Source organism: Corticium candelabrum, chromosome 11 (genome assembly GCF_963422355.1).
Source record: "Corticium candelabrum chromosome 11, ooCorCand1.1, whole genome shotgun sequence".
In the NCBI taxonomy this organism is placed as follows: Eukaryota; Metazoa; Porifera; class Homoscleromorpha; order Homosclerophorida; family Plakinidae; genus Corticium; species Corticium candelabrum.
The window spans coordinates 4,068,457-4,082,106 of NC_085095.1; the positions used below are offsets into that span (position 1 = coordinate 4,068,457).

At 42.8% G+C, this 13,650-nt stretch overlaps 2 protein-coding genes across 2 annotated transcripts; both read left to right on the plus strand.

The window, feature by feature from the left end:
• The first annotated feature begins 26 nt into the window (after positions 1 to 26).
• Positions 27 to 4,198, plus strand: LOC134187462 (uncharacterized). Its single transcript, XM_062655577.1, has 21 exons — positions 27 to 291; positions 352 to 638; positions 691 to 839; positions 895 to 1,003; positions 1,065 to 1,142; positions 1,228 to 1,354; positions 1,413 to 1,505; positions 1,563 to 1,666; positions 1,736 to 1,836; positions 1,899 to 2,016; positions 2,080 to 2,205; positions 2,267 to 2,310; positions 2,376 to 2,463; positions 2,518 to 2,562; positions 2,619 to 2,707; positions 2,988 to 3,086; positions 3,149 to 3,204; positions 3,273 to 3,412; positions 3,474 to 3,581; positions 3,640 to 3,751; positions 3,814 to 4,198. The coding sequence occupies exons 1-21, from the start codon at positions 27 to 29 to the stop codon at positions 3,951 to 3,953; spliced, it is 2,478 nt and encodes an 825-aa protein (XP_062511561.1). The 3' UTR covers positions 3,954 to 4,198.
• A 1,682-nt stretch (positions 4,199 to 5,880) lies between these two features.
• LOC134186787 (uncharacterized) lies at positions 5,881 to 12,995 on the plus strand. The gene is made up of 2 exons (XM_062654842.1): positions 5,881 to 6,210; positions 11,501 to 12,995. Exons 1-2 carry the CDS (start codon positions 5,890 to 5,892, stop codon positions 12,512 to 12,514), a joined length of 1,335 nt encoding a protein of 444 aa, XP_062510826.1. The 5' UTR covers positions 5,881 to 5,889; the 3' UTR covers positions 12,515 to 12,995.
• The last annotated feature ends 655 nt before the right edge of the window (positions 12,996 to 13,650 follow it).

Consider the following 13,650-nt stretch of genomic DNA (forward strand, 5'->3'; position numbering starts at 1 on the left):
TTTGGAATCATTCTGTACATGATAATATGGCCGATACCGAAGGCACACGAGGCCAGACCGCTCGCGTACTGGTGTCGCGTGATGTCCGCCCACGCTTGGCACCTTTGCACGGTACTCACTCCTCGGTCTACACAACAATGGCTTTTCGCTCGTTCCTTGTGGCTATTACTACGTTCTACTGGGTGCATGGCGACGACCAGATATTGAACATTGATTTGCTACGTCCAGTGATGGACGTCAGTCCGATGTTGTGGGGAATTTTCTTTGAAGAGATTAACCATGCCGGAGACGGTTAGAACTCGGTATTAGTTTAGTCTATGCGTTCAACGATCTAATGAGTCTTTCTCTCAGGTGGCATCTACGCAGAAATGGTTCAGAATCGAGCATTTGAGGCTTCTGTCTCTATCAATAATATCCCGTCTAACATCAGTCAATATCACTCTCTGCTACCCGTCTTATCGATGGCTAGTAATCCAGTATTTGTTCGACATTGCGATTACCAGGGATATGCGACTCCAATCAACAATGATCTGGATTGCAGCGATAGCTCGTTTGGTTTAGTGAAAGGTTTGGACGGCCAGGAGGAAACTATCAGTTTTTTGTCTTTGAATTATCCAGGCTACTATCTTAGTCCGAAGGTTTCAGACATGAAGTATGAGTGTAATAATTATCTATACTATTGTTGCGTAGGATATGAGGATAATGTTAGCAAAGGATGATGGCACGAAGGCTTTCAGTGATAGTGCAAGCTTCTATCAGAGACCTGGACTATATAACATGACCATGGCATCATTTGAGTCTGCTTCTTTGAGTGGATACTACTTGGCCATGAATGGCAGGTATAGCCTCGTCGTCTGCTTCCAAGTTTTCTTATCGACTCATCTTATGTTGTAGTTGCACTGGACAATGTGGTCAAGATCATGGATGGTCTACCTGTTATGATGCAATCATAAAAGAAAAGCCTAGCGCACCGCATGCAACATTTATAGTACAACAAGCAAATGTATGAAAGGGTAGTTGCTGAGCATATTAATCCGGAGGATAACAGGTTTGAATTTATTCAGGCAGTGCTAAAGGCTTCTGGTTGGTCTACAGTGGGTTCTGCCAAATTGACCGTACAAAATACGAATCCATTAAATCAAGTGTTTTGACATTATTATTAATTAATTTAATTACTATTTGGATATTGAGGAAAACAGTGAATTTCAAATATCGTTGTTTACGTAGGCAAATCCGAATTATGCTGTAATTTCTGTAACCCAAAGCAGCTCTGGTGTTGTCAACTTCGGTTACTGGGGCATGAACGTATCAAAAGGAAGGAAATACAACCTTCGCTTTTTTGCAAGAACAGCGGGTATGCATGTCTTTGTGCGTTCGTGTACTTTCACGATTGTGATCTTGTTCGTTTTAAGATTCCAGCCCATCTCCTACCTTTACTGCCATGCTTCAATCATTTGATGGATCAATAACTTATGCTTCTTACAGTGACTTTGGTGCCATTGGAGGTTAGCTGCTTAAACGTTTACTCATCTTCAATCTGGTGTGCATTCTTTTGCTTGTAGGATCTTGGAGAAACTACTCTTGTCAGTTGACTTCTAATGCTACTGACAGCAACGCGAGGTTGAGCATTATTTTGCACTCTGCTGGTTCTATTGCTGTAGACGTGGTATGCACGTTTGCTGAGCACATGCATTTGTTATACAATGTTAGTATGTTGATTCTGTCGTGTCGTGAGGTGTCGCTGATGCCTGATGATCTACCAAACGGTTACCCGTTCCGGCAAGATCTTGTAGATGCACTGAAAGCAATGCGGCCTTCTTTCGTACGATTTCCTGGGTAATCGTTTCTAGCATGTTCTGTACATGTACCACGTATAGCAGTGGAACTATTTGTGCTAGAGGGACTTACATTGACGGTATAACACTCGACAAAGCCTTTCTGTGGAAGAAAACAATTGGTCCGTATTGGGAGAGACCCGGACATGATAATGCAGTTTGGGGTTATTGGAGTGACGATGTAGGATTGCGTTTTCTTGCTATTGCCCTGAGAATATTTGTTCAGTAAACTTGGTTTTTTCAGGGCTTGGGGTATTTTGAATATCTGGTGATGTGTGAGATGTTGAATGCTCAACCGATTTGGGTAATCAACAACGGGATTTCGGTTCAAGAGGATGTACCGACATCAAAGATTGAGCCGTGGGTGCAGGTACGGTAGAACTGATTAATGGACAAAGAACGATGTTCCCTTAAACTGTTGTATTTGGTAGGATGCATTGGACAGCATTGAGTTTGCAAATGGACCCTCATCGAGGTCTGCAGTAAACCGTCGTTTTGCGATCACGATCTCATTCTATAGTTCTGATTTTGTTCATGCAGTCACTGGGGATCTATGCGAGCGTCTATGGGTCATGAGCAATCATTCAACTTGTCATATATGGCGATAGGAAATGAAAATTGTGGTCACGTGAGATGTGTTTACTTGCACAATTATTGATTGATTGAATTTGGATGTGCTTAGGCAAACTATGTAGGAAACTATGTGGCATTTTATAAGGCAATAAAGGTGTGTGTTGGAAAGCCGGTAATCATTTCGTATGCGATTTATAGTCTTTTCATTAGACCAAATATCCCAAAATGAATCTGATAGCCAACTGCGACTTGACTCATCACAACCCGTCAGCTCCAACAGACTTGTGGGACTATCACATGTAAGTTACGAACAAGACGAAGCTCGGAGCACATGCATCGTTGCTAGCAAATGTAGCAACACAAATCTTGCTTACAAACATTGTAAATCACAGGCAAGGACGTTGAAATGCTAAATTGCTTTGCTAAAGCATTCAAACACTCAACCACGAGATGCGTTGTGACGCAGCGCGTTGTTGGTACATTGTGAACTAATAAAGCTCTAGGACAGGCGGACAGATGGATGGGCGAAAGATATAATTATAACAGTGCATTGTGTTTATTCTTTAATTAATTGTTTAGCTACACATCACCAGAAGACTTCATTACCAAAGTACACATGTGGGACAGCTACGATCGTTCATCATCCAAAGTTTTTAACTCAGAATATGCCACTACACGGTACCTAGAGAGTTTAGTCACTAGACAACGTAGTAGGAGATTACATGTGTTGCTATTTGTAGTGATGCAGGAAAAGGTAATGTTCTGGCCGCTGTAGCTGAGGCAGCATGGATGACAGGTCAGTGAGGGATTGTAATTGTGGTCTGCGCATGCGCAATCGACAGTAGTATGTTATCGTGCATTCAGGTATGGAGAGGAACAGCGATGTGGTGGTCTTGGCTAGTTACGCTCCACTATTTGTTAATAACAACGATCGTAGATGGAACCCGGATGCTATAGTGTTTAATTCATCGGTATGGTATGGGACACCTTCCTACTGGAATCAGGTAAATCTAAACAACTTGTTAGTTTGCGAACTGTTTTAGACAGTACAGATTTGCATGTTAGGTGATGTTTTCTGTAAATCGAGGTGTGAAGCTTCTTAATTCATCCGTGTCTTCATCTAATGCGTCTATAGCTGCCTCGGTCACTTGTAGTGACGCCTCTTGCCTAAAAGTATCAGTTGTTGGTGATTTAAGTGGAAATGACATGTGTTAGCATTTATTTCAAACAGGTTATAGTCAAACTGGTCAATTACGGAGCTGCACAGCTCATCACGCATGTAAACTTTAGGAATGTTCCCGCTGGTCGAAACTTTAGTTTGGCAACTATGGAAACGCTTGCTGGTTAGTTATACTGTCGTTGCAGTTTGTACAGATGGATGCAAGCGGAATTGGTGTATGTACAGGAGGACCGCAAGATGAGAATACGCTGGATGATCGTGAAAAGATTGTTCCACATGCGAAATCACTGTCTGATGTTGGCGCAACAATGGTTGTAGAAACTGTTGCGTACTCGGTCAACGTGTTGACGGTTAGTTTAAAGTAATGTAGAGAAACTAAGAGCTGCACTTGCTCTAGCGTGCTTCCACCGTTTCAATGTCGAGTTTCAATATTTGTAACTTTTGCTATAGAGACTTGATGTATACGTACCCTAGTGTGCAGTGGTCTTAGTGCATGGATTGACGTTTTGCGGGATATTTGAACAGCACTTTTCAATGAGCTGCAAAAGTTTGTAGGAATATTCAATGCATTTTAAGCAAAGACGATCATTTTGCAATAAAATTTGATGACTTCCAGGCTGTGAGTTGACCATACGCCATAGGTTTCACCACTAAAGGGTAGAAAAGACCGCCTGAAGCTGTTACATTGTCGTCGTGTCTGTTGTCTTTTCCGATTCACCAACCTTAGCAGCTGCACCAGTTTCATTTGCAGCATTGATTATCTGAGAAGGATTGAAGGAGTTCCTTATATAATAGAAATCTGGTACGCCCTCAGTAACTAAATATTCTAGGAAATCTGGTACGCCGTACTAGTAGTAGAGATATTCTAAGAAATCTGGCAGCGGCGTCAGTTAGCATACGACTCCTAGCAATGATATGACCTAGCAAACAGGCGATATCGTCCAGAAGCATGCAGATATAATCTAAGTTTATGTTCTAGTATGAGTTACCTGGCTGCTAAGTTGGATAGAAAAACTCGCTGATAGTCCAACTTTTACTGGTACGCTTCTGGTATCTGTTCTTAGGATACTAGGTACGACCAGTATCCGCGAACCCAATTTCCTACAGTTGGTAAAATTTATGGGTGTGACCCTGGGTGGTACCCTTTCTTCTCTCTCGGGTGACAAACGATAACCATGCTACATTAGAGTACAGTAGATTGTTGTGCGTTAAAGGGGCACGCTCACGTTAGCGCATGCGCATTTCGTTGCTGTGAAATGGTGCACTTTTTCAAACACCCAGTAACCGCCAAGACTTCGACGCTTTAGCTAATTCGCACTGGTCTGAGGAGGCTACGGCGTCGGCCGTAAATTCTTGGCAGTCAATGGACATGTTACAACCGTGATTTTGACATAAACGAAGTGCTGTCTGTTTGCGCACCTTCGACCAGTACCATGAACCGTTTAATTGTTGAAAGTTTGAACATGGTCTGCTGAACGTTGTTTTCTCGCCACAAATTGACTTCAAGGACGGCAGGTAAAATGATTTCTAATTACTATTCTTTACAGTTAATTAAACAATTTTTTTAGTTTTATATAAAAAAATTGCTACACAGACTACTCTAGAACACTGTACGTTGCATGCACTGCATACATCAATTGTGTACTACTCATTGCGAATTTATTCCTTGTGTGCAATTATTAACAAATATGCAATTACTAGCTAGTACAACTAGAGAAAAGTGCAAAGTACCCAGGTAATCTAGCTAGGTTAGGACGGTTGCTGATTTGACCTGGTCTGCTTAGTTGCTATCCAGTATCCAGTAGGACTGCGACGCTAGCGTTCACAGGTACAGGATTCTCGCTACTACGTGACAGCGTGGCGGAGCGCCACGCTCCAGTAGGAGTGCGCCACGCTCAGAAACAGTAGCTAGGAGTGGATGTGTACACATAGAATCTACTCTAGACTAGCGGGAAGCAACAACAGTGATCCACGTTCATCAACGCCTGACTAGACAAACTTTCTGTGTTCGTCTACGAAACTTGCGCATACGCAATGGATGAACATTGTTAGGAAGGGCTTACTGGTATTGGCGATCAAAGTTGATTTCCTTGCAAGGGCACTTGAATGTACGCTAGACGCAATAGCTACAACGCAAAATCTACCTCACTTGAGATTGGCTCCAGGGAGCATGTCCGACTGTAACTAGAGACCAAGTGTCGTGGACCCGCCCATCCCGTAGTAGTGAACGAGATTAGAAAATTGAGAAGATATCCGGGAAGGAATCTGCTGGTCTCACGTGATCGACTTGAATCCTCCAAGATGGCGTGTCGAGTGGTGACAGTTGCTGGCACCATCGAGGAGGGATATTCAGATGGACCCGGTCACGAGGCACGTTTCCAAAACCCTCTTGAGATGACCTTGACGGCAGATGGCAGTTTGTTGGTTGCAGACTACGGCAATCATTGTATCAGACAGATCGATCAGTACGGTATTGTCTCAGGCTACGCAGGTTGTCCCGGAAAAACAGGACGTACAGATGGTCCTAAAAGCTCTGCTTTATTTAACGGCCCAATGGGGCTTTGTATCACTAGAGATGGCAGCGAGATTGTTGGGGACTCAGGCAATAACGTAATTCGAAAGGTACAGTACACCTAGCGACGTTTGGTCTCGGGCATGGTTTCCAGAAGATTACTAGGGGTGCATTCGATTTGTCCATTCCAAATACTAGATAGGACTATACGGGAATAGTCGTTCGATTTGCATTTCCGGAATGATCGGTTTCTATTCCGAGTAAACGGAGGTGAAAGGAATACAGTACGTACCTGTTCGTTTTAACTAGACCGCAAACCATACATGCGCACTAGCTCGTCAGCCATGACATTAGTCGTCAGCGCAGGCGTCTTTCATTCGATCCGGAGTGTTGGTGTCCTAGGGAATTTGACATTCCCTGTTTGTTGCATCTCCGAGCCGTATTTACTAGTCTAGCTAGGAAATTTGGTATCCCCGAGTTATGTTATCTCAAGGTCTGAGGCACCCCTCGTGGCATCCTTTGGGGAATTTGGTATCCCTTTCAGTCGGCTGACGAACTACCGGTGCACTTCCAAAAGTAATCGTGCGACGCTAGACGATCATGTGTCAACATGCAACAGAGTTCACGAACTTACGGTGGTGTCACTGTTTTTAGTACGAAAGAGATTAATCCAGCTATGACACGAGTTCTGGTTCAAAGTATATATAGCGTTATACATAGCTAGCGCCGTCTATCGATCTTCATGTGTTTGTCTCGATTGTCTCTCACCATTTTCAATTAGTTCTACCATTAGAAGTGTTGCAGAAACCGAGAGAAGCTTAGTACATGTCCTGAACAGTGAATTGTTGCAAGTTCAGTTGAAGGACGGGACGTCTGCCGGCTATGCAAAGCCGTATGTTGATCTTTGCGTCACCATTTAGGTTAAATGGTGTCTGGTATTACAATGACATATACCATGAGGGCAGTGGCACATGACCGTCTATATATATATTGCTACATGGTCTGGAAACTCTTCCTGCGGGTTCGATTCCCGGTTAGCCGCTGACGCCATCCGACCTTTGTCAGCGGAATTCGATTCCATCAAGCTTTCCAGAATTTGACGCAACAACTTTCGGTACAGTTGTGGAAATACAATGCAAGGATGTTGTTCAGAAGAATTCAACTTGAAGTACAGGACATTGATAGTTGGGATATACCCACCGTAGCGTAGTGTAGAATTTGGTAGTTAGTTCTGTTTAAATGTAAAAGTAAAAATATATATATATATTTACCTGAAAAAAAAAAATATATATATATACATATATATATATATATAACAAAGTTAACTAAAATAATAGGCGTTTTCAATTGCAATTAGATAACCAACACGCGATTTGTAACATGTTTGATAGAAATTTAGCATAAAAACGCATTGTGTAAACTAAGAATTACAATGTCACATTTTTAGATATGCGAAATTGTCATAACATGTGCGGCTCGGGGATGCCAACTCTCCTAGGAAATGCAGCTCGGGGATGCCAAATTTCCAGGAAATATGGTTTGGGAATGCCAAATTCCCTGGGGAAATACGGCGGGGGGATGCCAAATTCTCTAGGAAATACGGCTCGCGGGATGCCATATTCTCTACGAAATACGGCTAGTGGGATGCCAAATTTTCTAGGAAATACGATTCGGGGATGTCAAATTCCCTAGGAAATACAGTTCGGGGATGCCAAATTTCCTGGAATGCTAAATTCCTTAGGATATATGGTTTAGGGATGCAAAGCGTCCTGAAAGGATACCAAATTCCCTAGTGAAGATGGCTCGGGGATGCCAAATTCCCTATGACAACGGGGTGCGGTTTGAGTTGAACTAGTCGATTTGGATTGACTATTTTCTTCATTCCGGAATGGTTGGAATCAGGCAAATTGAATGCACCCTTGGGTAGTGGAGGCATGCAATGACCTCAGGCCGCTGTAAAACGTTGTTACTTAATTAAGTTAAGTTAAGATGCCATAATTAATTTTTGTTTTGAGTATACATAATATAGTTATTTAATTGCCTATATTTTCAACCGGAATTTTTGGGCAAACGTCAACTGCCAGAAATGCTTTTTGAAGATGGTCTGTACGACTGGACGGGTTCCTACGGCCCTCAAATATAGGCCTCTGGTGAAAGTTCACTCTAGAAAAAGTGGTCCGGCATGGCCAGACCAGCCGGACTGGCTCCTACAGCCTTGGATTGGCTATGCACAGCCATGACATTACGTTCTAGATACTACGGGGCGCAACGGCGAATTTTTTATCGTAGTTTGCAGTGGTCTGGTAGTACGAAGCTACGGCGTAGCCCAAAAATGACTTAAATGACATGTTACAATTGCGATTATGACATAAACGAAGTGTTGTCTTTTTGCGCACCTTTCCAGCAGTAACATGCACCGTTTATTGAAAGAGACCTCAGTTTTGAACGTCGTCTGCTGAACGTTGTTTTCTCGGCACAAATCGACTCTAAATAAATTGGACGACAAGTATAATGATTTACAATTACTTTTGTTTGCGCTTAAACAAATTTTCATTTTTCATAAAAAATTGAGTCATGTGATACGTACACACACTAGGTAGAATGTTATAGAAACGCGTATAGTATAAACTGGAACTACGTACTATTCAAAACTGCAAATGTACCTGTTTTAGCTAGGTTTCTAAGCCTTGTGCAGGTCCAACTCCCTTCAAGCACGTTTGGCTGTATTCACTAGCGACCGCTCTGATTCGATCCGTTTAGGATCGATCGCGAGACACCGACTACCAAATCCGGTCACGTATTTGCCTCAAAATACAATTTGACATATCCAATTACCATGTCTTTGGACTACGTCCGCGACACATTAATAACAACTCTGATGACAAACATACCAGTTGGAACGCAGACGACAACGCAGCCAAATGACGTGAGCGATTTGAAATAACGTCATATGTTTGTTACGTCAGAGCAGAATGTTATGACGTGATGTTTCATTATTGGCGAGCGAAGCGAGCCTGTCTCTTGTCATGTCAACCATTGTTTTACGCGACTAGGTAAAGACAGAACACCATCGCCCGCCAAAAACAATGCTAACGTGAGCGACGATGTCAGGTGAATGCAATTTTAACTCCGCAACACATGCGTTAAAAATTGAATTAAGGGTCTCCTTTCGAGGGTTCGACACAATTACAATTTCTTGGCGAGAAAAGTGAAATAACTTTTGATTCGCTCCCGTACGCGACTAGAGAGCAAAGGAGACTGACACGTGACAAACGGAATAAAAGAAAAAGCTAAAAGAAGAGAAAAGTCTGTTTTTGAGTTTCCGCTTGTTACTTTGACAGAAATTATTATTATTGCGATGCAACCATTGTTACGTGACTACGCCACCATTGTTACGCGACTATCTCAGTAAACGAGTGAGACGATCCAAGCGCGATCGAAGAATGAAAGACAAAGCCAGAAGAAGAGCAACTGAAAGTCTGTTTCTGAGTTTCCGCATTTGTTTGACAGAAATCATTGCTACGTATAGACACAACCATTGTTACGCGAATAAGAACACCATCGCTCGCCTAACACAATGCTAACCGAGCATTTACTAGTTTATTTGGTCACGTGTTACGCCGTTGCCTAGCAGGTCGGTCGGTTGGTCGTATGTCACGTGACCGGCTAGTGTTTCATGCACCAAAATCTTTGGATTCATTGTCTTCGAATATCGTTGAGAGCATACATAGCAAATTTCTGCACTTGTATACAATTTAGCGTTAATTAATTAATCGCAGGACACCGCTCTCTTTCGTGTGTAGGTTTTTCACTGCATCTCTAGCATTTACTTCTTAGTGTGCTCGTTTGCTCCATGACAAGCTTGGTAACGCCTCGGATTGCTTTCTCGGTACCCTAGCTGTTGGCGATCGCGTAGCCCCCGGACCTGACCTGCATGCCTATAGCTGTTGCATTCTGAGGTTCCACAACCGTCTGCTGCCATTTTACGGCTTGACTCTGACCAGCTTTTGATATTGCCGTTGAAAAGACAAATCCGCGAGTCCGTCTGCATACTTAATTCTTACAACTTGGCATCCTGCATTCTAGCCTCGAACCTTCAGAACAGAGACCTCGAAATCTGGGTAATGTCTGCATGCATGCGGAACCGACGTTATTTAGAACCTCGAGCCGATAATGATGTTGGGCGCAACGGACAGCGAAACAGCTTTCTTACATCATTAGTGGATGGAGCCATAAATCTAGAGCCAAGATCAAGTGATCCAGCTAGACGGTTTTAGACCTTGTTTTGTGGCAGCTGTTTGGAGCGTCCAGTTTGTCGTTCCTCGTCTACTCGTAATGCAGTCAGGCTGTTTATTGTGTTTGCTTACCGAGAAAGACGGCAGCAGAAGTTACAGCTTAATTTGTGAATTTCTAGCTGTACGGCAGACGGTCAGATCTGCCAGAGCTGTGCTCGGTGCATTTGAGCTGCATCAGAATTGAGGGCGCAGGCACATGACAGCCTGCAGGACTGCATCTAGGTCGAAAAAAGCTGACAAAGAACATCACCGCAGATGATGCATCACCCCTTCTAGTGCTGTGCACGTGAAGAGTTGCCCTCTAGCTAAGCGCACACTGGCTCCTAGGTCTTTGAACATGTCTACGGCCGCTGAGAAGACAAGTCATTAATGAACACGGAAGCTGGTTTCGCTGTCATTGCACGCTACAGGGCTCTGCTTGACACTATCAGCTCGACATTTTAAATAACGTGGGTTTCGCATGTGTGCAGACCTTACCCCCATTTCGAAGTAATCCATTATGCGCGCATGGGAAAACAACGTACCAGGCCCTGTCTACCCTCTCCGGGCGTGAAATGGCAGTTTGAACAAAACTACTTACCTCAAGCTGATCAAACCTATATATATATATATATATATATATATATATAGCGGCTGATGCGGGAATCCCACCAAGGCCACCTGTCTTTTCTGGCTAACTCTAGGCATTAGTTTAGCCGATTTACCACTAACTTCTTTACATGATGATGATGATGATGATGACGATGATGATGATGATGATGATGATGATGATGATGATGATGATGTGTGTGTGTGTGTGTGTGTGTGTGTGTGTGTGTGTGTGTGTGTGTGTGTGTGTGTGTGTGTGTGTGTGTGTGTGTGTGTGTGTGTCTTCGCAGAAGTTGGGACGTTACATGCAGACTGCATTTCCTGCCATCGTATAGCTATGGTGCACAATATATACATGCACAAAGTCTATAGTCAGACCTGTTTGTGCAGCTTATGCAAGATCTATATAAAACTATAGGACACGTCTATAGTCATGAGTATGTATGTTTTTTGCAGGGCAACCCGGAAACATATGACCCGTTCAGTGATTCAAGCGTTTTGGCATTTGCCATTACAGATTAGCACTAGCGGAATTGTAAGCACTTTGATTACATCTCCAACAGCTTCTTCAAAACGAGCATCTGCATACTCGTCTTATCGTTTGTCGACGGCTGGCCCTTGCTCTTCTATTAGAGTGTGCACTAATTTGAGCAACGGCAACAGCAGCAACGACGACGGTGATGGCGACAGGGATGATGATGATAACGAGTTTTTGTACGTTTGCCACGGGTTGAACCTTCTGAAGTTTGACTTATCAACTGGTTGCAACATAAGTACGGTACTGATGTCACCACAGCCATCACCGGTTTTCAGTGGGGCCAGTACTCATATACAATCTATGACATGCGCAACCAGTATGGAACAAACTTCTTTATTTGTAGCTGAGAGAAGTGGTGGAAGAGTGTTGATGGTTACTGAAGATAACAAATCTACCACAATGGCAGCTAGCTCATGGGAAGACCTAGACAAAAGTGTCGTTAAGGTGTTGGGTGACGGACTTTCAGGAGTAGCTGTTGACGACTACGGATATATGTACATTTCAAACCTTAATGTCAATTACATTGCCACAATAAGCCCGAGACTTGCAGGAGGAGTGTTGGCTGGTCAAGATAAGTCGGGCATAAGTGACGAAATTGCAACAAATGCACTCTTTGGAAAAATTTCTCGTCTATTTTACGATTCTGATTCCCACTGTCTGTACGTTTCTCAAAGACATAGTATCAGGAAGGTAATATTACCAATGAGACCGTTGGCTCCAGAGCAACAGCGTATACTACAACGTGTGAGGAAAGTCACTGATGAAGGCATTGGAACAGACGTGGTGTTTCATGTAGATGGAGATACTAGAAAGATATACGCCGTTACATCTTTACTGTGCGCAAACTCAGAATACTTTAAAGCTATGTTCAACTCGTCAATGAAAGAATCAACAGTGGCAGAGACGAAGCAACCAATTGTAGTGAAATCTACCAGTTACGAAGCCTTCAGGGCTGTAATTACGTGGGTTATGTATGGAGTCGAAATCGTTTGACCTGAAACAAGTAGCAAAATTGTTAGCGATGCGTTACGTCTTGCTGATTCTTATCTTCTTGCCAAAATGAAGAAAACTTGTGCAGCACTTCTAATGAGAAGTATCGATGATACGAACGTTTTCGAGATTATGGCGCTTGCAGAAGCAACAAATGTCATATTTCTGAAAGCAGAATGTATTACGTTCGTTGTGAAAAACCTGACAGAAATGAGAAAACGTCCGGAGTTTAGACAGCTTTCTCCAGAGATAGTAATGACTATTGTACAACAAGTCAAAGTTGACTGATTACTACTTAGGGTGGTAACTGCACTATCTTATTGCATGCACTTGCATGCCATAAATCGTTTGAATGTTTGCTATGTCCAGTATATGGGTGTTGCTACTATAGTATTTTCAGGTATGCATGCAATAACTGCAGTGGTTTGTATTAGTGTTTAGCTGAAGCTGTGTTTCACTTTCGCTTCTCTAGACAGCCATATAATAATAATATTATTATACGATATATTTCTGTCGCATCACCAAAGTAATGAAATTACCACTGGGGGCATACTAACACACACATGCACGCGCACACACACACACACACACACACACACACACACACACACACACACACACACACACACACACACACACCACACACACCACACCACACACGCACGCACGCACAACTAAATACAGTACACATACGACAAACTTCCTTCATATATATTCTTCGAAGTGTTTTGCAACCAAATGTCAGTCCAACTGATTTCTTGGACAATCACTAGAGCATAAGTTTATTAGTCTAACAAACACGCAAATTGAAAAGCAAAATGCTAGTGACACGTCAGACTTTCTATTGAATATTCAGTCCACATCCCTCCTGCTGTGACAAATTCTTCATTTTGAGTCGAGACTGCAGCATGGGACCACCGTTTCGGTGTCATGTTTGGAAGAGCAAGCCATTTGGTAGATTTCTCGTCATATATAATTCAACAACATTAGAATCAAACGACTGTTGTGTCTCACCTCCCGTCACAACCTCTCGGTTATTAACTGCTGTTAGTGTAGGATCATGAATGGTTTAGAAGGGATTCTTCTCCATTTTTTCACACTAATGTCTGCACACTCAACAATATTGCTAGAGACATATC

Excerpts from the sequence above, each read along its gene's own strand:
- LOC134187462 (XM_062655577.1), top strand. The coding sequence starts at position 27 with ATGGCCGATACCGAAGGCACACGAGGCCAGACCGCTCGCGTACTGGTG. Across the intron at positions 1,143-1,227 it reads ATACGAATCCATTAAATCAA|GCAAATCCGAATTATGCTGT; the intron begins GTGTTTTGACAT and ends TTGTTTACGTAG. Across the intron at positions 2,311-2,375 it reads GCAAATGGACCCTCATCGAG|TCACTGGGGATCTATGCGAG; the intron begins GTCTGCAGTAAA and ends TTGTTCATGCAG.
- LOC134186787 (XM_062654842.1), top strand. The coding sequence starts at position 5,890 with ATGGCGTGTCGAGTGGTGACAGTTGCTGGCACCATCGAGGAGGGATAT. Across the intron at positions 6,211-11,500 it reads GCAATAACGTAATTCGAAAG|ATTAGCACTAGCGGAATTGT; the intron begins GTACAGTACACC and ends TTGCCATTACAG.